The sequence below is a fragment of the Haliotis asinina genome, chromosome 13 (assembly GCF_037392515.1).
Source record: "Haliotis asinina isolate JCU_RB_2024 chromosome 13, JCU_Hal_asi_v2, whole genome shotgun sequence".
Taxonomy (NCBI): Eukaryota; Metazoa; Mollusca; class Gastropoda; order Lepetellida; family Haliotidae; genus Haliotis; species Haliotis asinina.
In genome coordinates, this window is record NC_090292.1 from 15,725,220 (window position 1) to 15,748,985 (window position 23,766).

At 40.9% G+C, this 23,766-nt stretch overlaps 1 protein-coding gene across 1 annotated transcript in view; it reads right to left on the reverse strand.

Annotated features, from left to right (window-relative positions):
* LOC137260195 (potassium voltage-gated channel unc-103-like) overlaps nt 1-23,766 on the reverse strand; it is a 195,262-nt gene that overhangs the window by 12,491 nt on the left and 159,005 nt on the right. The window contains exons 6-8 of the mRNA XM_067797892.1: nt 21,951-22,150; nt 7,701-7,800; nt 2,947-3,099 (exon numbers count right to left, since the gene is read on the reverse strand). Of these exons, the coding sequence (XP_067653993.1) occupies nt 2,947-3,099; nt 7,701-7,800; nt 21,951-22,150 (453 nt within the window). The remainder of the gene's footprint in view (nt 1-2,946; nt 3,100-7,700; nt 7,801-21,950; nt 22,151-23,766) is intronic.

A 23,766-nucleotide genomic window follows, 5' to 3' on the forward strand; every position in this document is an offset into this window, starting at 1 on the left:
CCCTGAAACTTAAGCACTAGTTGATACATGTTCAAGCATCTTACTGCTTGGCATCTTAATATTAGAAGAGCCAAGTGTGAAATTTAGGAAAATTTCAGTTAACCTTTTGAACATCAAATGTACTTTAATGTTCGCATGACATTGTGCACCTGGATTCCTGTGCCGTCCTCTCGCTAACACTGAGGTTCTCTAACACTGGTATCTTAGCAAGCCTATGGATTTCTATCTTCGTTTTGTAATCTATACCATTTATCATAACCAGGCATGCCTTTTCAGGGATCAAAGCACTGACAGTACCGCAACCAAGCAACAGGCTTTAATCTTCCGTTTGAACAAAGAGACTGTTGAAATGACCGTGAATAGCAACATGTTGCTCGATGCGGCCCTAAAATCACCATGGCGATTTCAAAGCGCGGTGTGCAAGGCGACGCGTCACGTGGACAGGCAGGCGAATCTCACCTCAGTTCCAAATGACTCCAGCAGATCCCAATCACGCGATCACCCAGTTCACGCCTACTTTTGATTTGAAAAGCATGCCACTAAAGGTGTTTTTATTAAAAAATATGTTTGGCGGAGACATGTTTTTTTCGCCAAAAGACGTATATGAAGGCGTCCATCTGATAAATGAGTGAGAAGATACTCCGAAACGTCATTGTCCTCAAATACAGAAGGTAGCATCCATACATACTCGCCTTCAGGTGATCAGCTCTAAATGGCGTCCACAGACTGCAAGTACGTATGTCTTAATAAAGATATGAGAAGAAACACGCGATGGTACCTATTTCGCAATTCCTCTCAAAGGCTTGTACTTTCATTGATTAAAACGTATTTATTTCGGTTCTGATTTAGACACAGGGAAAGTACTGATCTGGATGTCAGACTAAGCGGGATTTTTTGTGTCTAATGGTTAAAGATTAAGGCGCACATTGCAATACCGGGCTGTCTGAGACTAATCTGCAACAGAACTGTACCACAGCCCACGACTACACCGACAGGGGGGAGCGAGTAGGTGGGTGATTTTTGCTTCGGTATTCAGAAGGTGTGTGGTGAAGCAAATTTTTAAAAATTACACTTTCTACTTGTGTTAAGCTGTTACTGGTATTTTGTTTCTTAATGTTGTTAGAAAATTGCCTGGTTTCACAAAAATATTATCCCCTTGTATCATTTTATTTCGAATCTATCCTCTTTTTCAAAATCTGCGTGTTTACAAATTATTTATTTTCAGAAAATAATAGCCACATTACTATTGTCAGTCCTTGTCGTCACCAAATGACGTTGTCGATTTGATGTCATCGGATTTGTTGACGTCACTTTGATTAATTCCTGGTGGCCAAAATATTTGTCATCGTATTTCTAACATTCCTGTGTGGAGCGGTGGCGTAGCCTGGTGGTTTAAGCGCTGGCTCGTCACGCCGAAGACCCGGGTTCGATTCCTCACATGGGTACAATGTGTGAAAAGCTGGTGGCTCCCGCCGTGATATTGCTCGAGTATTGCTAAAAGCGACGTGAAACCACACTCACTCGCTCCAGCTGATGTAAGGACTTGTGTTTTCACACATCCTGCACACAATGTGGTGTATCTAATAGAACACTGGCTGATACATAGTCACAGGGGTGTAATTAGACTAAACAATGACTGTGTACGGTTTGCCAAACTATCGGTGTGATCAGCTGATCGAAACATTGGATCAACAGCAACGTTGGATCGATATATCCAAGAAAAAATATGTATTTAAAAAAGACAACGGCGACGCTGAATAAAGACATGAGAATCGAACGATCGAACGACATCGATGCTTAAAATGTATGAATCAGTGTAGAGAATTACAGTCAGATTAAACGAACCGGGACAGATACGTCAGTAAGAAGACTGCTACTTTCAATCAGATGGACTGTAACCGACAAATTCAATTTTCCTCAGAAGAAGAACCCTTATACGTTGTAGTTATGTAACTCAGTCTAGAGACGATCAAGATGCGAACTTGCTGTTATGTTCTTCATTGCACCCTGGCTCAGGAATAGAAAGGCGATTCGAGCAAGCTCTGAATATGGATGAATACTGCCATAATATCCTGCCCAAGAATAACAATGGCAGACAGGAACCAAATTCCATCGACTCTAATAATCCGTAGCGATGAAAGTAGTATGTTTTGTTGGCGTGGCTGAATGTTTTACATTAAGGGCATAGGATACAAGATATCAAAATGTCAGGATATTGCTAATTTTGGTATTATTTTGTAGAAAGATGTGTCCCGCATCTAATTATGTAATAAAAATAGCAAGTCACCGTGGCTTTTGTTTGACAAGTGGCGCCCCTGTGTGGGACCATCTGTAAAATGTAATATGTCAATATTTTTTTACTTAAAAGTAAATTGTTTACCTTTTTATTCAACATGTGGTCATAGTATTGCTATGAAATATAGAAGGAAAATCAATGTTCAAGGCACTATGCAAGATTTGACACATTATGTACCTTCTAAAAAAACAGGAATATAAAAAAAAATATTAATATTGATTCATTGATGAAAAACAGATTTCAATAACAAGAAGGTTTTTATGAAATGAATTTTAATATTGTAAATTCACACTAGATTAATAGTGTAAAATAATTAAAATATGTCACCAGAGGGTATAAACCTTATGTCCAATTACAGCAGCATACCCCAATTAAATTTGGCAGGTGGAGATAACTCCATGTTTACCTCAGGATAAATGCATGCATGGCCAAAATATCATGAGGTATTATTAGAAGAAGAATAAAGGGAAATAACTGTGCAACAAAAATGCGCGTTCCTACTGCCACATACTGTCACACACCGTATGTGCACAAAGCATGGTATCAAACCTCATTAAATGAATACAACATTTGGTTAGTTCACACAGGAATTTAAGAAACAACAATCCGATATTGACTATAACTGATTACAACTACCAAGCCTCGATTACCTAATATGGCCATGACTGTATCATCTTTGAGGATTTCTATAGAACCACGTGCTATAAAGTAGATGGCTGTCATGATAGCACCCGGATGTAGTAACGTGTCTCCCGGTGGCGCATGCGTAGTCTTGAACTTCCTTGAGAGTGCTCGTAAACAGCCTGAAACAATCAAAACGTGTGTGATTAGAGAAAATAAGGTGATAGAGTTGGGCAGAAATGTATTTTATTCACAAAGAGCATGTTGCAGGAATATCACACACAATGGTCTGAACACATTCAAATTTTCAAGTTATCCCTAAAAACTCAAGTCAGATCGCGAAAGGTTGATCGCTGCGATACAAATCAGCAAGTTTAATCGAATTCATAAGGAGGGGCTACTATTTGAGTTATTTTACGAACGTTTCAAGTTTGAGTGTTTTTGATAACGCAGCAAGTGAGCAATGCAATTTCATTCGGTTGAACAGAGTGAATTAGAATAGAATTGATTTCCTTTTGTGGTATTTAAAGATATAAGGCGGGCTATCTAAGATAGAGGCTGCAACTAGATGGCAGTGTAAAATCCAATTTGTCTGGAACAGTTTAGTCGGATTTTATTTTATCTTATTATCAGTATCCATTATGTATAATGGTCATTTTTACTATGGCCATGATAATTTTCTGTTGCTATGTATGGCAGTCTCAGTAATGACAAGAGCGGTTTTGAACTGTATGAGCGCTTCAGGGACCCTATCCATAAAGCATTTGTTGAGCTATATCATTCGTAAGCCAATGATAATGTATAGAGTTACGACGGTTCGAAACCTTACGATGGCGTTATGAATCTGGGCCCGTATTCTCGAAACGTTCGTAGCCCTAAGAATTCTTAACTTTGATCGTAGTCAGTGTGTTAAGAATGAGCTTAAGAAGTTCGTAGGGTTACGAACGTTTCGAGAATAGCTAGCCTGGCCCCTGAAACTTTAACACGAGTGGATACAGATCCAAGCATCTTACTGCTTGACGTCTTAGTATTAGATGAGCCACGACCTGACACGTGACCCTAATTTGCATATATGGGAACCCCCTCCAGAACATTCAGTTTGAAACAAGAGGGAAACATGTTGTTGTCTACATATTAAAAAGTCCATTTTCGTCGCGCGAATCGTGTCGTGATGGCGTTTTGTGGAACTAAATCGCTCATGAGACACGTGATAAGAGTAGCGGTATTGATTGCACGCCAAGATCATCCTGTATTGCACGTGCTTAATCGCCAATCTACCTGTAGCAAATCAAGTGTATTCTTCCAGATTACTTGCTCCGCCTGCTTGTCACAAACGCGTTCACTGCGCTGGCCGTCATCTAATAGTTGTCAAGCAGTACAGTAAGGTGATTTCTAACGTTTGGAACCACGAGAGGTGACCTGTTCCATAAAAGAGACGCGATTGAGTATGTAAATGTCGGTGAATGAATGCTCCGAAATGAGTGCCCAGAGGACACAACCACATGTGTGTGTTTTGTATCTGAATACGTGGGATTTGTAAGATTTGTAAGTTTCACTGCAGCAATACTCCGGTGGACACCAAAAAACTGGCTTCGCACATCGTACACAAATGGACTCCGGTCTTCTACGTGATGAACAAAGACATTATATACATGGCTGACGAACAGACCTGTTCCTGACTAGGAGGAAGTAGTAGCACATGTAAGTGAGTGAGTGAGTGAGTTGAGTGTAGGTTTACGCCGCTTTTAGCAATATTCTAGCAATATCACGACAGGGGACAACAAAAATGGGCTTCACACATTGCCCCCCCCCCCCTCCCGCCCATGTGGGAAATCGAACCTGGGTCCTTGGTGTGACGAGGGAATGCTTTAACAACTGGACTACCTATCGCCCCTGGTTATACAGAAGTCGGACACGATCAAAGACTAACCCACATTCAACATACAGCACAAAAACATCATCAAAGTGACGAAAAGGTTACCCAGGCATAACAGTAATGATTAGAGGCAATTACTCTGACTATTTTTGGTGTCTTTCCTGCTGTTCAAAAGATAACTGCAGCCGCACAAACTGGATGCCGATTTAGGGCGCAAAGAAAATTCTGTCCGACAATCGTCCACTTCAAGTTCTTTCAACTGATCTGGTCATCCAACGAGACTGTCCGGATTCGGCGTCAGGGTTTCCTGATATTACAACAGTCTATACGGTAATGATAACAATTATCCTGGTTATTTGCCCTGATGGTAATGGTCAATTGCCGACAGGCAAACGTGATGCCATGTTTATTAACACTGAAAGGAGCACCCCTGACCTTACACATTTGCATAATTACCCGTTTATGCATCAAATGGATACCGTTTTCATCCTTTGACTTATCGCTATCTTTCCGAAGACACCCACCAATGATATGAATAACAGTTGATACATTCAAACCCCGTTGTGTCGAAGTTGACATAACTGAAACTGAATAATTCGTTCCATCCGTAGCACAAAATGATGATAGATATTGAATATGAAGAACCCAGCATTTTCTTGGAAACAAAGGTGCGTTCGACGCATTGTAATACGACCTAACGGTGTTTCGTTCTGTATGAGTCGGTGTTCCGGTTACACGAGGTTTCACTGAACATAATCCTTATTTGGCAGGTGTGTAGGAAATAGTGGTTGTCACGAGACGGTTCAAGAGGTGCCAGCTGGACTTGGTAAAACATAGACACACGAACCGGTTGCCAAGAAGCTTGTTCAGCTCGATAAAATATACAACGTGTTTATCAAACTCACGAACTGGTTGTCACAAACCGGTGTCCAAAGAGCCTGCTTGGCTTGATAAGATATATGATTTCTATCTCACACCCACGAACCGCTTACTACGAACCGGTTGCCACGAACCGGTTGATACGAACCGGTGTCCATGGAGCCTGCTGGGCTTGATAAGATATATGACTTCTATCTCACCCCAACGAACCGCTTACTACGAACCGGTTGCCACGAACCGGTTGATACGAACCGGTGTCCATGGGGCCTGCTGGGCTTCACAAAGTATGTGAAAATTATTTCATTCATATTTTTTTGTTTTGTTTTTTTGCGTAGGGTTCCATGGTCAACGCTATGATTTCCAGCTTCTCGGGGAAATCTAGCCGAGATTGCCATAGCAACAGGACCTTATTCACACTTGGAGCCGAGGGGCACTAGTCGAAATTGGTTTCATGGTAATTTTAATATAATTTGAATTTGAATTCTACTTTTATAGATTTGTAATGTACGCTTTTCTTACATGTATCATGTCATGCAAGAATGTGTTGAAGTAGCCGGCAGGCTCATGAAGTTTTCAAACAGTTAGGTTTTAACGTCGTCGGGAACATTATACAAGCTATATCACTGGATCTCTGCTAAACTGTGGGGAAAAACCCGGAGTAATGCAAGTGTTAGACCAGTCAGCCATTTAGTCTAAGGCCGGTTTTTAGCAACATTTCACAGATCATAACGCCGTGAAACACCACAGTTTGGCCTCACACAGTGTACAAATGTGGGGAATCTTACCAGAGATTTTGGCGTGACGAGCTAACGATCTAACCGCTCGTCAGGTGACCGACATGAGTATAAGTATGGCACTGATAAGACAAGAAACAGACAGGGAGATTCAGCAAGACAGATTCGAATTCGCACATGTGTGCCAGAAGAAAATAAACCTCCAGGTTTTTCAACGCAGCCCTCACGTTTTTAACCTGTCACGACAAGTGGATCTGTGTGTGCTGTTCTACACTTAAAAACAACAACAATTGTTACGGTTAAATATTTGCCGTGAGTAAAAGTATAAGAAATCCCTCAGAACCAGCAAAATATGGCACTTAGAATTTTCTTGACTCCGGAAGTAAACGCATTTCATACTCAAAGGGAGATAACTCTAAAGCGCTACCTGTTGCCAAAGTACTAATAGCACTGGGCATTTATGATACGAAATGTGCACCATAATAGCTATTATAACTAAAATGATAGAATTATCATGAAAACTGCCGCTCGTTATCAGAAATGAGCGGTCCACTGTAACTCGATAACGCCTGCAAAATGCTTGACGACGGGCCATTATCAAGCCCGTTGTTAGGTGACGTCATATGTAGCTCAGCTGTTGAAGTTCAATCACCTACGGCTCGAATGAACTTGGGTTCATTATTGACCATATATCTGGCTCACATTCGTCACATGTGCCTGTGCCATTATGCACTTTCCTGCTTGTGCCATCCATAACGATTGTGCCATAAATGACAACATACAGCAATGAAAATATCGACTTGAAGTCTAACGTTGTTGATCACTGAAACCAATGGCGGCTGGTAGTATGAGCAAAGGTCAAGGTCGAATGTCGTCACTTTCATTAGTGACGTCATCTCTGTTGTTCTATGACGTGACTATATTTGTAAAATGTGTGTCAGTGACCTCCTTCGTTTTGTTGTTGGCAGTAAATGCTTCTAAACCGATGCCGCTGTTTTTATTCTTATTGTATTAAAAATTCTATTCATTTTAGCTATAATAACGGTAACGCTATTTTTCAGGGCATTATCATTTGCAGAAGCCCTCGGTCTTTTCAACTGCCCTCCTTCGTCGGGCAGGTAATGAAAGACCTCGGGCAAATGATAATGCCCTGAAAAATGGCGTTACCCTTATACTATGACCCAACAACTACTATCACTTTAATCTATGATACAATTTACAGAAAATACTCTCTCGTAACCTGATTATAGTGTTACATCGATAATGGTGCATTTGTTCCTATACTGATGCTTACCTGGGCTGGCTCCTTTAAAAGCCCCACAGTTGTTGAGTAGATTCCGGTTTAGATGAAGACATATGTCAGCTTGCAGGCAGTCAGGGAAACTCTTCAGTACCTGTTGATGAAAATAACAATAGTGTTGATGATGATGGTGGCAGCCTTTCTACAAAAATAACAACGATAATCCGAAAGTTGATGGCTCTGCAACACCTGTAGGTAAAATTAACATGGACAATGATGGTCATCATCATCATCATCATCATCATCATCATTATCATCATCATCATCAAGACGTCTACAACGACGACGAAGATGGTGATGCTGATGACGATGCGTATCCCACGTTCCAAACGGCGTCGGCAACTGCTTAAAGCCACTGTAAGACCTTTAAGGAATATTATTATTGTTATTATACAAGATGCACACACACACACACACACACACACACACACACACACGCACACATATATGTATATAGCGCACATATCCACACAGCCTGGGCTTGCTCAGTCTCCACGGCAAACCGTATTGTCAATTTCACCTCCCTTGTCAAACACAACTCTTGTTGCCACTAGGCGCAGAGTCACAGTCACATTCACCGCTGGGTTGACTGGGACACATAGTCGCAATACTTTGTCCAAGTTTACTGCACGTTGCTGTACCCGCTGCTATGCAAAAAACGTCTCGTCTCCAAGAACTACGTCCTACGTGCAATACTTCCATTTCCACACCTCCTCTCAAATAGCTCGAATATTGTTATGAGCGGCGTAAAACTAAACTCACTCTCTCTAGGAAGATGGTACTGGCAGAACAAGCACGCATATTTTATTGTGCTAAAGCTGGGTGACGTCACTACCTTTTACAGACATTATCAATGTGCAAAATTCTTTTGTCTTTCAAAAAGCCCCGAAACTGTTGTGGGAGAGATTTGGAAGATTGTAATAAAATTTCAGTATGCGACGGTAACGTCAGAATTTCTGCCGGCAACAACGTGATTCATTGCCGGGACATCACGTGATTTCGTTCAGCGCTAGAACACTCAAACAGTATGCTTATATGGTTAAAAAAATCAAGGAAAAAACCCTTTAACATCTGAAATACAGTTAATTACTCACTTCAGAGCACTGAGGTTTTCTTTGATTTATACATTTAGAAACATTAAGCCATGTGAGTGATTTCTTTTGTAAACATGTGGAATTATAAATATAATTACGCCCTTGCTCGTCTGAAAACAAATACGTCTAATTTAATACAACATTATCAACAAACGAATATGATATTATCTTCAAAGACAGCCGCCCTTTCAAATATGCGAAAAGGAACGAAAGGCTATCTTCTTTCCTTTCGAATGGCAAGTTACTAATTCTCGGAAGAAATTAATTCACTCTGATGATCTATTCTAACAAGATTTTAGAAAGATATTCCTTGATCGCAGTCATTACCGAGATGATTTTACAGGGATGGGCTTTCTTTATCATGCAAAAATCGAACTAATTTCCGTTCGTTTAGCTTAGCTTTGCTTGCAAAAGTAGACATACCATTTATCAAAGGACACAATAGGATTACAGGGGCTGCGCAGAGCAAGAGAAATACTGACGGCTACTGCGCAAGGTCGATGGACGCACGGCGCTGCTGTTCAGAAAATTAGGAGAATTTATTTGCTTGTGTTGAAGTGTCGAAATTTACACATAAGTTTGCATGAAAAAAATCAGTTATTGAATTACCCAGGCGGAATATTTAGCAAATCCAATACAAGCTTTTGTTTCTTGTGTATCATAGTTTTAGTCCTGATGGAATGGATTCCGTTAATGGGATATCGGGACACTGTAATTGTACAATTCAATTCATTATTCTGCAGTTACAACCTGACCTGTTGACACTGGCAGTGTCGATGGTAGAGTTTAAGTTCTTTCTGTGCAAACTATTCTACAATAAAGGTAAGAACAAATATTGGTGTCATTGGCAACCGATGCATTCATGTTCAAGGGTTTGGTTGTAGCGTTTATTTGTAAAAATGTAGTCAGAATGTTAATTCATACTATTATTAATATTATCAGTTTAGTGGCTCAGACATATCAGCCTTTGATAGTGAGACGCACCAGCCTTTGGAACAAAGAGGCATCAGTCTGTGATAGTGAGACGCACCAGCCTTTGGAACAAAGAGGCATCAATCTGTGATTGTGAGACGCACCAGCCTTTGGGACAAAGAGACATCTGTCTGTGATTGTGAGACGCACCAGCCTTTGGCACAAAGAGACATCTGTCTGTGATAGTGAGACGCACCTGCCTTGGGCACAAAGAGACATCTGTCTGTGATTGTGAGACGCACCAGCCTTTGGCACAGAGAGATATCAGTGTGTGATTGTGAGACGCACCAGCCTTTGGCACAAAGATACATCAGTCTGTGATTGTGAGACGCACCAGCCTTTGGCACAAAGATACATCTGTCTGTGATTGTGAGACGCACCAGCCTTTGGCACAAAGAGACATCTGTCTGTGACGGTGAGACGCACCAACCTTTGGCACAAAGAGACATATGTCTGTGATTGTGAGACGCACCAGCCTTTGGCACAAAGAGACATCTGTCTGTGATTGTGAGACGCACCAGCCTTTGGCACAAAGAGATATCATTCTGTGACGGTGAGACGCACCAGCCTTTTATACTAAGATGCGTTTGATGCTAAGACGCACATTAAGCCTCTCCTACTAAGATGCATAAGCGTTTGGTACTGAGAAGCTATGTAGACTTTCGTACATAGACGCATCAGTTGTTCATATGAGGACAAACCAGCTTTCGATACTGAGACCTTGATGCGAGTGCGCAACAGCCTTTGATACTAAGACGCATCAGCATTTCATACACAGACGTGTCAGTTGTTGATACTTGGACACATCAACTTTTGATACTCAGAAGCTACAGACTTGATATGAGTGCGCAAAAGTCTTTGACACGAAGACGCATATGCCTATCATAGATACGCGTATCAGCCTTTGTAGACGCAGCTATTTAGTATCAGCTTTAGATACTAAGAGGCATCGGTCATTGGCGTTTGATACCAAAACTTGCAAGTCTTGACACTAAGACATCTGCCTTTGATCCTGAGATTCATTACGCTTCATACAAGACGCCATTCATTAAAAAAATGCTTCAGGAACATAGCTTGCGGTGTAAATAACACTAAAAACTAGTGTCAAAGATATCACCTTCATAGTTTGTGGAGGAAACTGGGATATTTTTTTTGTCAAAAGATAACTACATAGGTCTTTAAAAAACACACTGGTAACTCGGCTTGCTATGTGTTCTAAAATCTGTGCTGCAGGTGCTGGGTGCGTGATCGAGCTTTAGGCCCTTTTTAGCAACAGTCCAGCAATATCACAACAGAGGACGCTAGAAATGGGCTCCACTGAACCCATGTGGGCAATTGACCCTGTCTTCGGCGTGACAAGCGAGACTTTTTCCAACATCTCGTGACGAGAGAGTATTTAACCAACATCCAACTATTGGTGCACCGTTAGTGTTCCTTCAGTCTATGTAAACTTAGTCTAATTCGTTACACGCTTACACTGAGTCAAACAAAACTAGTAGGAGGTCGCGTCAACTAACCTTTGAGCATGATCGGCCAATCAAAAGAGAGACGACCGAACGGATTTAACCAATGAGATAACGGCTACTGTTTAAGGTTTGGTGGGTCTGGTGCCTCAACAAACGAAATTCCGTATACAACACAGATATTTGGCTTGTAGTATATACGTTTAGGGCCTTCTGATGACATGGTTACCATTATCTAATATTTCCGCAAGCTGACATCCTTGAATATTGACCAAAAACCCACTATTTTTAGCGATAGTTTACTCACTGTTGACAGTGTTGTTGCGAGCTCCATGTCCATCACCCCGAAGCGATGGAACAGAAAATAGCATTCGAATTCGTTCGGGTACAAAACCTTTTCCAGGTTTAAGTTCAAAAGGTATGTGCGAATGTCCACTTTCAGGATTTGGTAAGCAGCGTTCTGATTGGTCAGTCTCAAAGGTTACCTAGAGTTTGTTAGACTCAGTGTAGGAGTGTGACGAATGATACTGAGACTAAGTGTACTCAGACAAGTGTTCAGTGACATTCGTGTTCATGTCTCGTCATGAAGTTGAGGAATGTTAGTTAATAGCATTGACTTCAGCAATGGCGTGCAAACGGACAAGGTATGTTTCAACAATTTATGTCGTTTCCCTTGAGAGTTTGCCGGCTTTATCTCTGTTTCGTTTCATCTATTCAATCCGCCATTGTCATATTAACGGTTTACACATACGGGTATAGTGTAGCCAATGATTAACTGCTAACGGTTTACACATACGGGTATAGTGTAGCCAGTGATTAACTGCTAACGGTTTACACATACGGGTATAGTGTAGCCAGTGATTAACTGCTAACGGTTTACACATACGGGTATAGTGTAGCCAGTGATTAACTGCTAACGGTTTACACATACGGGTATAGTGTAGCCAATGATTAACTGCTAACGGTTTACACATACGGGTATAGTGTAGCCAGTGATTAACTGCTAACGGTTTACACATACGGGTATAGTGTAGCCAGTGATTAACTGCTAACGGTTTACACATACGGGTATAGTGTAGCCAGTGATTAACTGCTAACGGTTTACACATACGGGTATAGTGTAGCCAATGATTAACTTTAATCGGGTGTTGAAAACGTCATCTTACGCACTAGATTTTGCCAAACTTCATGAAAGTTTGAAAAGAATGATGAATAAATAAGAAAGAGAAAAGTCAAAAAAACTGACAGAAACAACTGCGCACATTCAAACACTGTGAAAGGTGTCAAATCCTGCAGGTGTCCAGTCCGGCAAGTTGTCGACAGCAGCACAAAGTCTGAGTCCTCCCCCTACCTGGCTTGTATATTTGTCACCTGCTCTACAATCCAGTACGCTGACTGAAACAGGAATGTTCCTTCAGTCCCGATGACTGCTTCCACTGTACCAATAACAAATGAATTTCTTGCTGCGGCAGTGGGTAGAAAATGGAAAATGGTATTTGGTCGTATGCCAAATAGGTTTAGCCCAGAGGGTAAAGCGTTCGCGGGTCATACCAAACTTCCGGGTTGGATATCCCACATGAGTACACTGTGTGAAGCCTGTTTCTAGTGTCCCTCGTCCTGATATTGACGGAATATTGCCTATAGTCACGCATATCCACCCTCTGACTCATGCTTGCTTCACAATGTTGCCGCTGTTTAGCGGTCGTTTGTGTTGTGTCAATTATGAACACAATTATGAAATCGGTTTTACAGAACAATAATTTGTAAAAGAGTGAGTATTGTCTTACGCCGCTTTTATCAATATTCCAACTATAACACGGCGGGATACACCAGAAATGGGCTTCACACATTGTTCCCATTTGTACAACGAAATATTTTGATTTACTGGTATATACACTTCCAAAAAAGTAGGGGAACCTTAACTTTCAATTTAGATAGGAAGTGTAAACGTTAATAAACGTTTCAAGGACAGGCCTCTTATGAACGCACCACCATTTCCCTCTATTACCACCCCTAAACACAGCTCATGAAATGTACGTGCAATACGCAGTAGCCCCATACACGTGCATGAGGTCCCATTCTTGATTTTGACGTTTCACTTAGAACATTCATATTGACACTCATCTTGCATCACACATTTGTTAGTGTTTGTTTCTAGTCGTTTGTTCTAAAATGAAAATCGTACACATGCAAATTACATGTCATACACAATTATCTTTCAAAAGAGACTACATTCCAAATAACCGTGGATGTAAGGAAGTGCAAATGGTTGACGCACTCTAAAAACATTCAGTAATATCATATCAACATTGATTGATTCCGATAAAACCCCTAAATATTTGTAATCGTAAATATAAAAAATGAAGTTTCCCTACTTTTTTCAAGAGTATAATCGCTAATTACAGAAAACAAAATCACTGGTTAATAATAATATATTTGTCAACATGGAGTTGAACTTAAGCAACATAACTTAAGTTTGTAAAGAAAGCTTGTGTGAAGATACATGTCAGAATTGTCCACTTCCTTTTTCATGTCTTCATGCCCCCAGTGTAATATATCTAGAATGCATTCAGATCAATAAACTCAACCTTCTCTTCAGAGGGGATTTACCGGATTGGTTGGTCAGCTTGATGAACTGATGAATTTCAATGCATGAAATTTGGTATAGGTCTTCATGATATCAATCACTGGATTGTCTTGCTACGATCACTTATTAATATACAGATCTCCGTCACACGAGTGGAGCATTACCGAGTGCAACGTTAAACAACAACGTATCTATTTATTAACAGAGACTTGTCATGGAAGCTGGAACTACGCTGGACCCTTACTTAGTTCCAACATTAAAAAATCAGAGTAGCCTTTTTAAATGATCAAAGCTATTAATCGTTAAAAATTTAAGTCCTAAAACTAATTGATTTTTTCTCAAAAGCTGATTCAAATGTAAAACCCATTAATCACGTGGTTCTACTATTTGAAACAAAAACTGTATTTTAAATCAAACATTCCATGCTGTAAGTAAAAAACACGCAAAACCAGTTCAATATTCCGTTCACAAGGACAGCCTTCTTAAATGCATTCTATGAAATATGTTTTTTTAGTGAAAATCTTTTCTGTTGCAGCTGTTCTTTGGGTTTAAGCTACCTGTAACGACTCGGGGATTATAGTTGCTATAAAATACCACTTCAAAGGGAAAATAGAAAATTCAATACTTTGGCCATTACTGCTATCTTTGATGCCAGAAATTTGCATTTTGATTGAGACGAATTTCGATGTGTCGTCTCTCGCAGGCAGATTCAGTACTAATGGGTGGTTAACAAGCTATCAAATACTGTTCTCTGCCACGGAAACAAATGGAGAATTGAGGTGGGTTTGTTAAATCGTGCACAATGGCAGAAAAATAAGAGAACGTTTTTTCTCAAGGTTTCTATTTTGGATGGTCAGGGATTAATAAAACGTTAGTTACATGTGTCAAACAGGCGCATCAAAGATATCAGGTTTAAAGTCATGATATTGCATTTCATTCTTCATTAAACATATGATACAGAACAGAATAACACATTGTCTCCATGTTTGATAATCTCCACTCAGAGTAAGTTCAGATTAAAATGAACAGAGATGTTCTTTGTTTTGTTATTGTCAATATAAATTTTATATAAAATCATTGTAAATATTTCTATAAAACAAGCACCAATCACTTTTCATTACAAGATATTTTAGGAAAGTAATTTCAGATTTCTTCGGGTAAAATGTTCGAGACGTCTGAGGTAGAACTTCTTACAACAGAAATGAACATTCGACGGAAATATAACAGTTTTAATTCAATCCTTTCAAGGGCTAATTCTTGTGGACAAAAATTCTGTTTCCGTCTTTCAGTTTCGAGTCATTATTTCATTCGATGAAATTTGACGAGGACATAAGCAGTCTGTGTGGGCGTGTCGCATGTTACTTCGCTAATCCGACCAAATTATGAGTTTACGTGACTTCTGTTTGATGTCAGCCGAGTCTGGAGAAAAGCTTGGATTTGAAAAATCGGTATTTGGGATGAAACAGGGCCTTCATCATTAAATTCAGTTAACAGTAAGTCGGCAGTGAAAATTTCATATTTTCGATTTATATGGCCACTGGCTAAAATAACTATACATTGAAAGACGAAAAGAACGCAAAAAAAAACCGTGACATGATCTTTTCTTTTCACTTACTCATCGTTCACAACGATGTACCTATTTAAAATGTCTCTTGACAAAAAGAACGAAACATTGAATATTACTGATTTGCAGTTGATATGGTAGTTTCCTTCCATGTACTCAGCGTTCGCAATGATAAACGTATTTAAAATGCCCTCAGACAAAAAGAACGAAAATTGAAATTTGACTCATTTATAGCTGACGTGGTATTTTCCTTTCACTTACTCAGCGTTCACAATGATGTACGTATTTAAAATGCCCTTAGACAAAAGAACGAAACTTGATACGCGACTCATTAATAGTTGACATGGGAGTTTCCTTTCATTTACGTAGCGTTCATGGTGTACGTATTTAACATAGCCAAATGCACGGTCAAACTTACGGCCATATATTACTACCAATTCATTCTGAACTTCCTGAGGAGTACACATTAAGATAGCTTATTGTGTACTGGAGGTCGTGATTACACTTTACTTTACAGTTTCCATTATACCACCCTGAATGAGATGTTAGCTGACAAAAGGGTCCAAGTGCCATATCACGCTACAGAGCATGAAGTAGATGAGTCACTTTCCTTCGTGAACGCAAGAACCCCCTTGGTAACTCAACATTCGTGTTAACGCAAGAACTCCTGGTAACTCAATATTCGCGTTAACGCAAAAACGCCTTGGTAACTCAGTATTCACGTTAACACAAGAACCCCTCGGTAACTCAGTATTCACGTTAACGCAAGAAACCCTTGGTAACCAGTATTCGCGTTAACGCAAGAAAACCTTGGTAACTCAGTATTCACGTTAACGCAAGAACCCCTTGGTAATAAGTATTCGCTATAACGCAAGAACCCCTTGGTAACTCAGTATTCGCGTTAACGCAAGAACCCCTTGATAACTCAGTATTCGCGTTAACGCAAGAACCCCTCGGTAATCAGTATTCGCTATAACGCAAGAAACCCTTGGTAACCAGTATTCACGTAAACGCAAGAACGCCTTGGTAACTCAGTATTCGCGTTAATGCAAGAACCCCTTGGTAACTCAGTATTCGCGTTAACGCAAGAACCCATCGGTAACTCAGTATTCGCGTTAACGCAAGAACCCCTCGGTAACTCAGTATTCGCGTTAACGCAAGAACCCCTTGGTAACTCAGTATTCGCGTCAATGGAAGAACCCCTTGGTAACTCAGTATTCACGTTAACACAAGAACCCCTTGGTAACTCAGTATTCACGTTAACACAAGAACCCCTTGGTAACTCAGTATTCGCATTAACGCAAGAAACCCTTGGTAACTCAGTATTCACGTTAACACAAGAACCCCTTGGTAACTCAGTATTCGCGAGAACGCAAGAACCCCTCGGTAACTCAGTATTCACGTTAACACAAGAACCCCTCGATAACGCAGTATTCACGTTAACGCAAGAACCCCTTGGTAACTCAGTATCCGCGTTAACGCAAAAACGCCTCGGTAACTCAGTATTCGCGTTAACGCAAGAAACCTTGGTAACCAGTATTCACGTTAATGCAAGAACCCCTTGGTAACCAGTATTCGCTATAACGCAAGAAACCCTTGGTGACCAGTATTCGCGTTAACACAAGAACCCCTTGGTTACTCAGTATTCACGTTAACGCAAAAACCCCTTGGTAACTCAGTATTCACGTTAACGCAAGAACCCCTTGGTTACTCAGTATTCACGTTAACGCAAAAACCCTTTGGTAACTCAGTATTCACGTTAACGCAAGAAACCCTTGGTAACTCAGTATTCACGTTAACGCAAGAAACCCTCGGTAACTCAGTACCCGCGTTAACACAAGAACCCCTCGGTAACTCAGTGTCAGAACCTTCGTGTTTCACGCAAATAAACATACATTTCAAGGACAGTATTTTCTACCTGTCTATCTACAAGCAAGACATTTATGTTCTGTGTTCATTTATGATAAGATTGCTTCCTTAATTCTCATGATACAGAAATGCATCGTCGTCCTCTTTGACACGAAGTTTACACCGAAAGTTACCGGAAGTCGCCCGGTTTATAAGTAAAGTCCTTGCCAGATGGCGAACCGCGTATGACCATATATGTCGCGAATTCATACCTGTATTGTTCTTCTTGGTTCACTGATTACATCTTCAAGTCACGTAATGCCCGCCACACCTCTTCGTTACGGCAACGTTTGTTGTAATTGCTGAGAACTTTGTATGTCATGCAGCTATTCCGTTAAAGCAATCACGCAACATTCCAGTGGCTATGCATTATGGGAGTGAACACTGTAACAACTGCTTGATAGATATAAATGACGAAAGACTTTCAAAGATGAAATTTTCATGAGAGGAGTACAAAACGCAGAAAACATTTCGGGTCTCACTAACATGCCAAATCGAACCCCGTTTTTTGATTGACGAGCGAACACGTTAACCACTGGCCTATCTACAGCCCCCTATGTATGTATGTATGGAAAATGTATGGATGGATGCATAAATACAATTTTACAACCTCGAATACCTTCATAAATCATCTCCCATGACAGACTAAGTATGGAATTGACGACATATTTCATCAGATCTTACGCAGGTTATATATCTTTATCTACAGGATAACGCCAGCTTTGTACGAAATGTCGACTTCTTCAGATAAACCGACTGTTCTGGCGACCGGCTCTCGTAAATAACTCTAAAGTCTCGTTTTATCTCGTTCCTGGATCAGTTTGCGGCAGGTCACGATCGATAGAAATACGACATCTAATGGGGGCATCGTGAAAGAAATATTATACCTATGATCGACCCGTCTCCTGGCTTGTATGGACATTTCCACAGCCTGACAGATCTTACACACTTAATATGTTTCCCTGTCACTGATTACTGAGGCTCTGCACCTTATCCAACATGGCGGATAGACTTTCCAAGAGCAGACAACCCCGTGTCGTCCCGGGGATTAGGGAGCATTTCGCGTGACGACGGAGGGCACTTGAATTCAGATTGTATGGAAAGATTCTCGTGATTGACTTGGAATTGTGTTTCTGATTTCCATCTACAGTACCGCTTGCCTGGAAGCCTAATTTATTATATTCATGTCGTTGGAATAGCCAAGAAGACATTATGTAGTTAGGTTTATCGGAATGCTTGACCAGAGTACGTAAATCAAGATTTAGAATAGCTGCGCTTTGTGAGTTATTTATCATTGTTCCTTACACCGCTTTCTTTTGACCCCGACCAAGACCGTCTCCATGTGCTGTACTAACTATTCACTGGCCTGCTAAACCTTGGCTACTAAAAATCCAGTCGGACAGTTTCATAGTGAGTTTTCATGCGGTTGGTATTTAAAGATATCACTCTGTCTGACTTGTTAATTTATAACACTTTTAGATCACGCAAGATTATTCCCTGATGAACATATTCATCATATCAGCAGCTTCATGATGAAACCCGTGTCTACGTTCAAAATTCCGGCTAGTGGATTTTTTGTGGGCCTTCAGGCATAGCTATCGCGACTGGCTTGCAAGGTTTGGAAACTATCACGCACAGTGCTTGAACACAGCCCTGTCAGCTACCGCCGTGAATGATGCAAGAGTCACCTTACCCAAGACCCGTGAAGGTCTACCCGGGGTAGAATAGGCCATCAGCAACCCATGCTTGCCATAAAAGGCGATTATGCTTGTCGAAAGAGGCGGCTAACGGGATCGGGTGGTCAGGCTCGCTGACTTAGTTGGTTCGAAATATCCCGCAGATCGATGATTATGCTGTTGATCACTGGATTGTCCGGTCCAAACGCGATTATTTACAGACCACCGTCATATAGCTGGAATATTCCTGAGTGGGGCGTAAAACTAAACTCACTCACTCACTCACTCATCTTACCCAAACTGCGCAGATCGATGTTTATTACGTCAGTCATTGGGTTGTCTGTCGTGTCTCGATTACTCACAGACCGTGATTCGATCCTTTTCAGAATGTTATTGATTGCAGAATATTGTTAGATAAAGTGCAATCAAACAGATATGAATTTTATACTTGGATTAGGTATTGGCTCCTTTGGCCACCCTCCCAACATCCCTCCTGCCCTGGTAACCATTAACTGTCTCCGCCTTACCTGCACGTTAATGGAACCACCGCCACGCATGTCTTTGTGCGTCATCGTCAACGACAGCCACGCTTTTGTCAAAGACATAAACGGCAGGGTTCTCAGCTGGTTGCGCCGTTTTCCAGCCTTCATATAGCATTCCGATAGATGCAGTTAATTAACTTATAAAAACATACGTTTCAGCCTAATGTACAAGGGCTATAAACATGTCTCAACGACCGCAGTTATTAGTTATCTCCATACATCAAGGTTGAAACCTTGCATTCCATAATGGCCGCTGTCAAGACGGCTGATTTACGAGTGACGTTCTGCTAAATCCTATGCCGAGTTTCTACGACATCAGGTCCCGGCCTCCCCAGCTGGGATGCAGCTGCCTACCGTGGCGCTCTCAATATCGGCTTCTTTCGCTTTGATTTTTTTAATCACGTGTGATTATTCCGCTCTTAGACACAAAATATTTCGTGATCGGAGAAATTCGATTTTTAAACATGTTCTTTGTTTTTTATTTCGTCAGAGCTTGAAGAATGTTTTGTGTAATTCTGGATTGAAAAAGGCTTCTGAACGTTATAAGCTTCTTGCTGATCAAAAGTTTAACAGTCTCGTAAAACCCTTATTCGTATGTAAATCACGGTTTGGGTAATATGACACTCCTCAATCAATCATTCGAAGAAGTCTCTATTCAAGGTCACGTGACAATACAAGTTCATCAAAAGCGAAAGTAGCCGAATGGAAAATCTGACAGGCTAGCATTAGACAAATTTCTGAAAATGTACAATCTTGATAAAACGAACAACTCAAGTTTAGTTGAAAAAGATACCGGCGCGTGTTCCGAACCTGTGGTAAATCTGACTTGGCTGTGGTTGTGTTTGAAGTCGCACTCAACAATATTCCAGCTATATGGCGTTAGTCTGTAAATATTCGAGTCTGGACCAGACAATCCAGTGATCAATTCATAAACATTGATCTACGTAGTAGGGAGACGATGACACGTGTCAAGGAAGTCAGCGTGCCTGACCATCCGATCCCGTTAGTCAACTCTTACGTCAATAATGGGTTGCGTAAGACCAATTCTAACCTTGATCTTCAAGGGTGAGGTACATCTGAACTTGTGTTATGACAAAAATAACAAAGATGGTCAGAAGGCAACAGATATAGTGCAGGGACGCTGAGATAGACATGACAAGCACGTGTTGCATATTTCCATGTCCTGGCTGCAATGCTGCCATAATGTCCTGTACCATTCTTTGCGATATAAGTATACACCTTCAGCACTGGTGAAGCACAGGATGTCTCCCACAAAAAGAAGTGAAAACAAAATCTAGTCAAAATCGTCGAGCAATTCCTGGCGTCTATTCAAACGTAGTGTCAGTAATATTCGTTACACTCCTCTTCTGAGTCGAACAAACCTTGTAAAAGGTAGAGTCAGATAACCTTTGAGCAACTTATGTCCTGCCAATCAAACACGAGACGGACACCGGCTACTGTTTAGGGTTGTGCGACATTTACACAATTTCTCAGTCACTGAAACTGATCCCACAACAAATGAAAATCCGCATAAAACCAGATATTTGACTTGCAGCACATACGTTTAAGGTTTTCCGATGTCATGCTTACTATTAGCCAATAATTCCGCAAGCTGACATCCTTCAACGCTATTTTCACCAACTGTATACTCACTGTTGACAGTCTTGTAGCATGCAACATGTGTGTCACTGGAGGTGATCGTAAGGAAAATAGCATTCGCAATCGATCGGGTACAAAACGTTTTCGAGATAAAAGTTCTAAACGTAAGTGCGAATGTCAAATCTCGCGATTTGATAAGCTGTGTTCTGATTGGTCAATCTCAGACGTTACCTGACGCGACTACAAGGGTTTGTTAGACGCAGTAGGGGATTGCGGGGTGGGGGTGGGGCGTAACTTACTGGCAATTTAAGTCGCCTCAACCGTATTAGGCTCTATTCCGAGTTTTTACTATATTTTCGACGCATTCGTGCAGTTTCAATCTAATTATGAAAGTTTGACGTGAAACGCACGACGTATGTATTCCATATGGTGATAAATTGAAATAAAAAAACATCATGAGGGTGAAACTTGGATTCGAACAAACGATCATTAGATTTTTGCTTGTGTAATGAACACAGCCACATGTGGCGCCTTAGATAACGGTTCTAGTACCGCACCCCTCGGTTGTGTTTTTATACACCGGCCATATTCAAACTATGTGACTGCGACTTAATCGCTGTACTGTGTGCATTCGAGTCTGGAACAGAGAACAGTGATCAACATCATGAGCATCGGTTTAGTGATATGATGACATATCAACCAAGAACGTTTGACCGCCCAGTCCAGTTAGTTCCCTTACCACAGCATGGGCCACTAAAGACCGATTCTAAACCGGATCTCCATAGGCTGACAGGCATCTGAATAACAAAGCAGTAAGTTAGCCTTTAGTATGTACTTACATTGTTCATGTCAATTCCGTTGGTGTATGTCCAAGCATGCTGGAAGGACTCCATCAGCCTGTTGCCCAATGTCTTGTGAATCTCGTGAAACTTGATGAATTCTTTAATGCTCTCCATCTTCTCGTTGTACTCCTCTGAACCTTGGTACAGTCGTAACATGATAGAGGAGACGTTACCGAAGATGGCGGCGCTCAGCAGGGCTGCAGAGAGAGAGAGAGGGATCGGGATGAGGAAATAGTTAGAAGTTTGGAAACTGTGTTTTAGTTGGACGGAAGGACGGCAGTTCCATCAACTGTACATGATGCTGAAACTTGTGATGAAAATGTTACGATACACACTGCCACAACTATATCAGGCGATTACTACATTTAATAAGAGCACCTCCAACAGAAGTAGTAACAATTGCAGAAGAGTAGTACTCGTAGTAGTGGTAGTGATAGTGGTAGTTGTTGTTCTTGTGGTAGTAGTAGTAGTAGTTGTAGTGGTGGTGGTGGTGGCGGTAATGGTAGTGGTAGTGGTAGTGGTGGTGGTGGTGGTGGTGGAAGTCGCTGAAGAGGCAGCACACGAAGACCAGTCTTGGTAAAATCTCAGTATACCCTCAAACACGGTTTGCATAACAAAAGCGGGATATTTTAAAATTATTTTAAAGTAGCAGTTAATCAAATGGGAAAGCTATTACTGTGTACATAGACTGTAGCGGCTAAACTACTCAGGATCCGCGTAGGCAGCTGGGCCTACAGTTGCTTTTCGTTGAAATGCTTAGAGCTTTGGAATTCGAACTCCAGACAAGCTTTTCATTGGCATCGATGCCGACGTTTACGTATCTGACAACCATATCGCTGTTATTGACAAAAATCGAACATGCCATGCCTAGAAAACTTCAACTACTTCGGCTACTGCCGCTGGTGATGATGACGATGACGATGATGATGATGGTGATGATGATGATGATGATGGTGATGATGATGATGATGATGATGATGGTGGTGGTGATGATGATGGTGATGGTGATGATGATGATGATGATGGTGATGATGATGGTGATGATGATGATGGTGATGATGATGGTGATGATGATGATGATGGTGGTGATGATGATTATGATTATGGTGGTGATGATGATGATGATGATGATGATGATGATGATGATGATGGTGGTGATGATGATGATGGTGATGATGATGATGGTGGTGATGATGATGGTGATGGTGATGATGGTGATGATGATGATGATGATGATGATGATGATGATGATGATGATGATGATGATGATGATGATGATGGTGATGGTGATGATGATGGTGATGATGGTGATGATGATGATGATGATGACGATGATGATGATGGTGGTGATGATGGTGATGGTGATGATGATGGTGGTGATGATGATGATGATGATGATGATGATGATGGTGATGGTGGTGATGATGATGGTGATGATGATGATGATGATGGTGATGATGATGGTGGTGATGATGATGGTGATGATGATGATGATGATGATGATGGTGATGATGATGGTGATGATGATGATGATGAGTTAAGAAACATCTAACAAGGGCGACGTTTGCTCTACACGGTACAGCAATAATCGTATGAAGAACGTTTTTAATTTCTTTTGAGCCTACATATATATTTCCATAAATCCAATTAATTGCACAATCAAGGATTGACCCTCTATTAATATTTGTATGAATAATTTATGAATAATTTGCTCCATCTTTCAGTGTCGTTTCGAACTACCGACGCACCAAAATAAAGAATTTCAAACATGCATGTCTGATTTGATGAGAAAAATGTTTCATCTCTGAGTCTA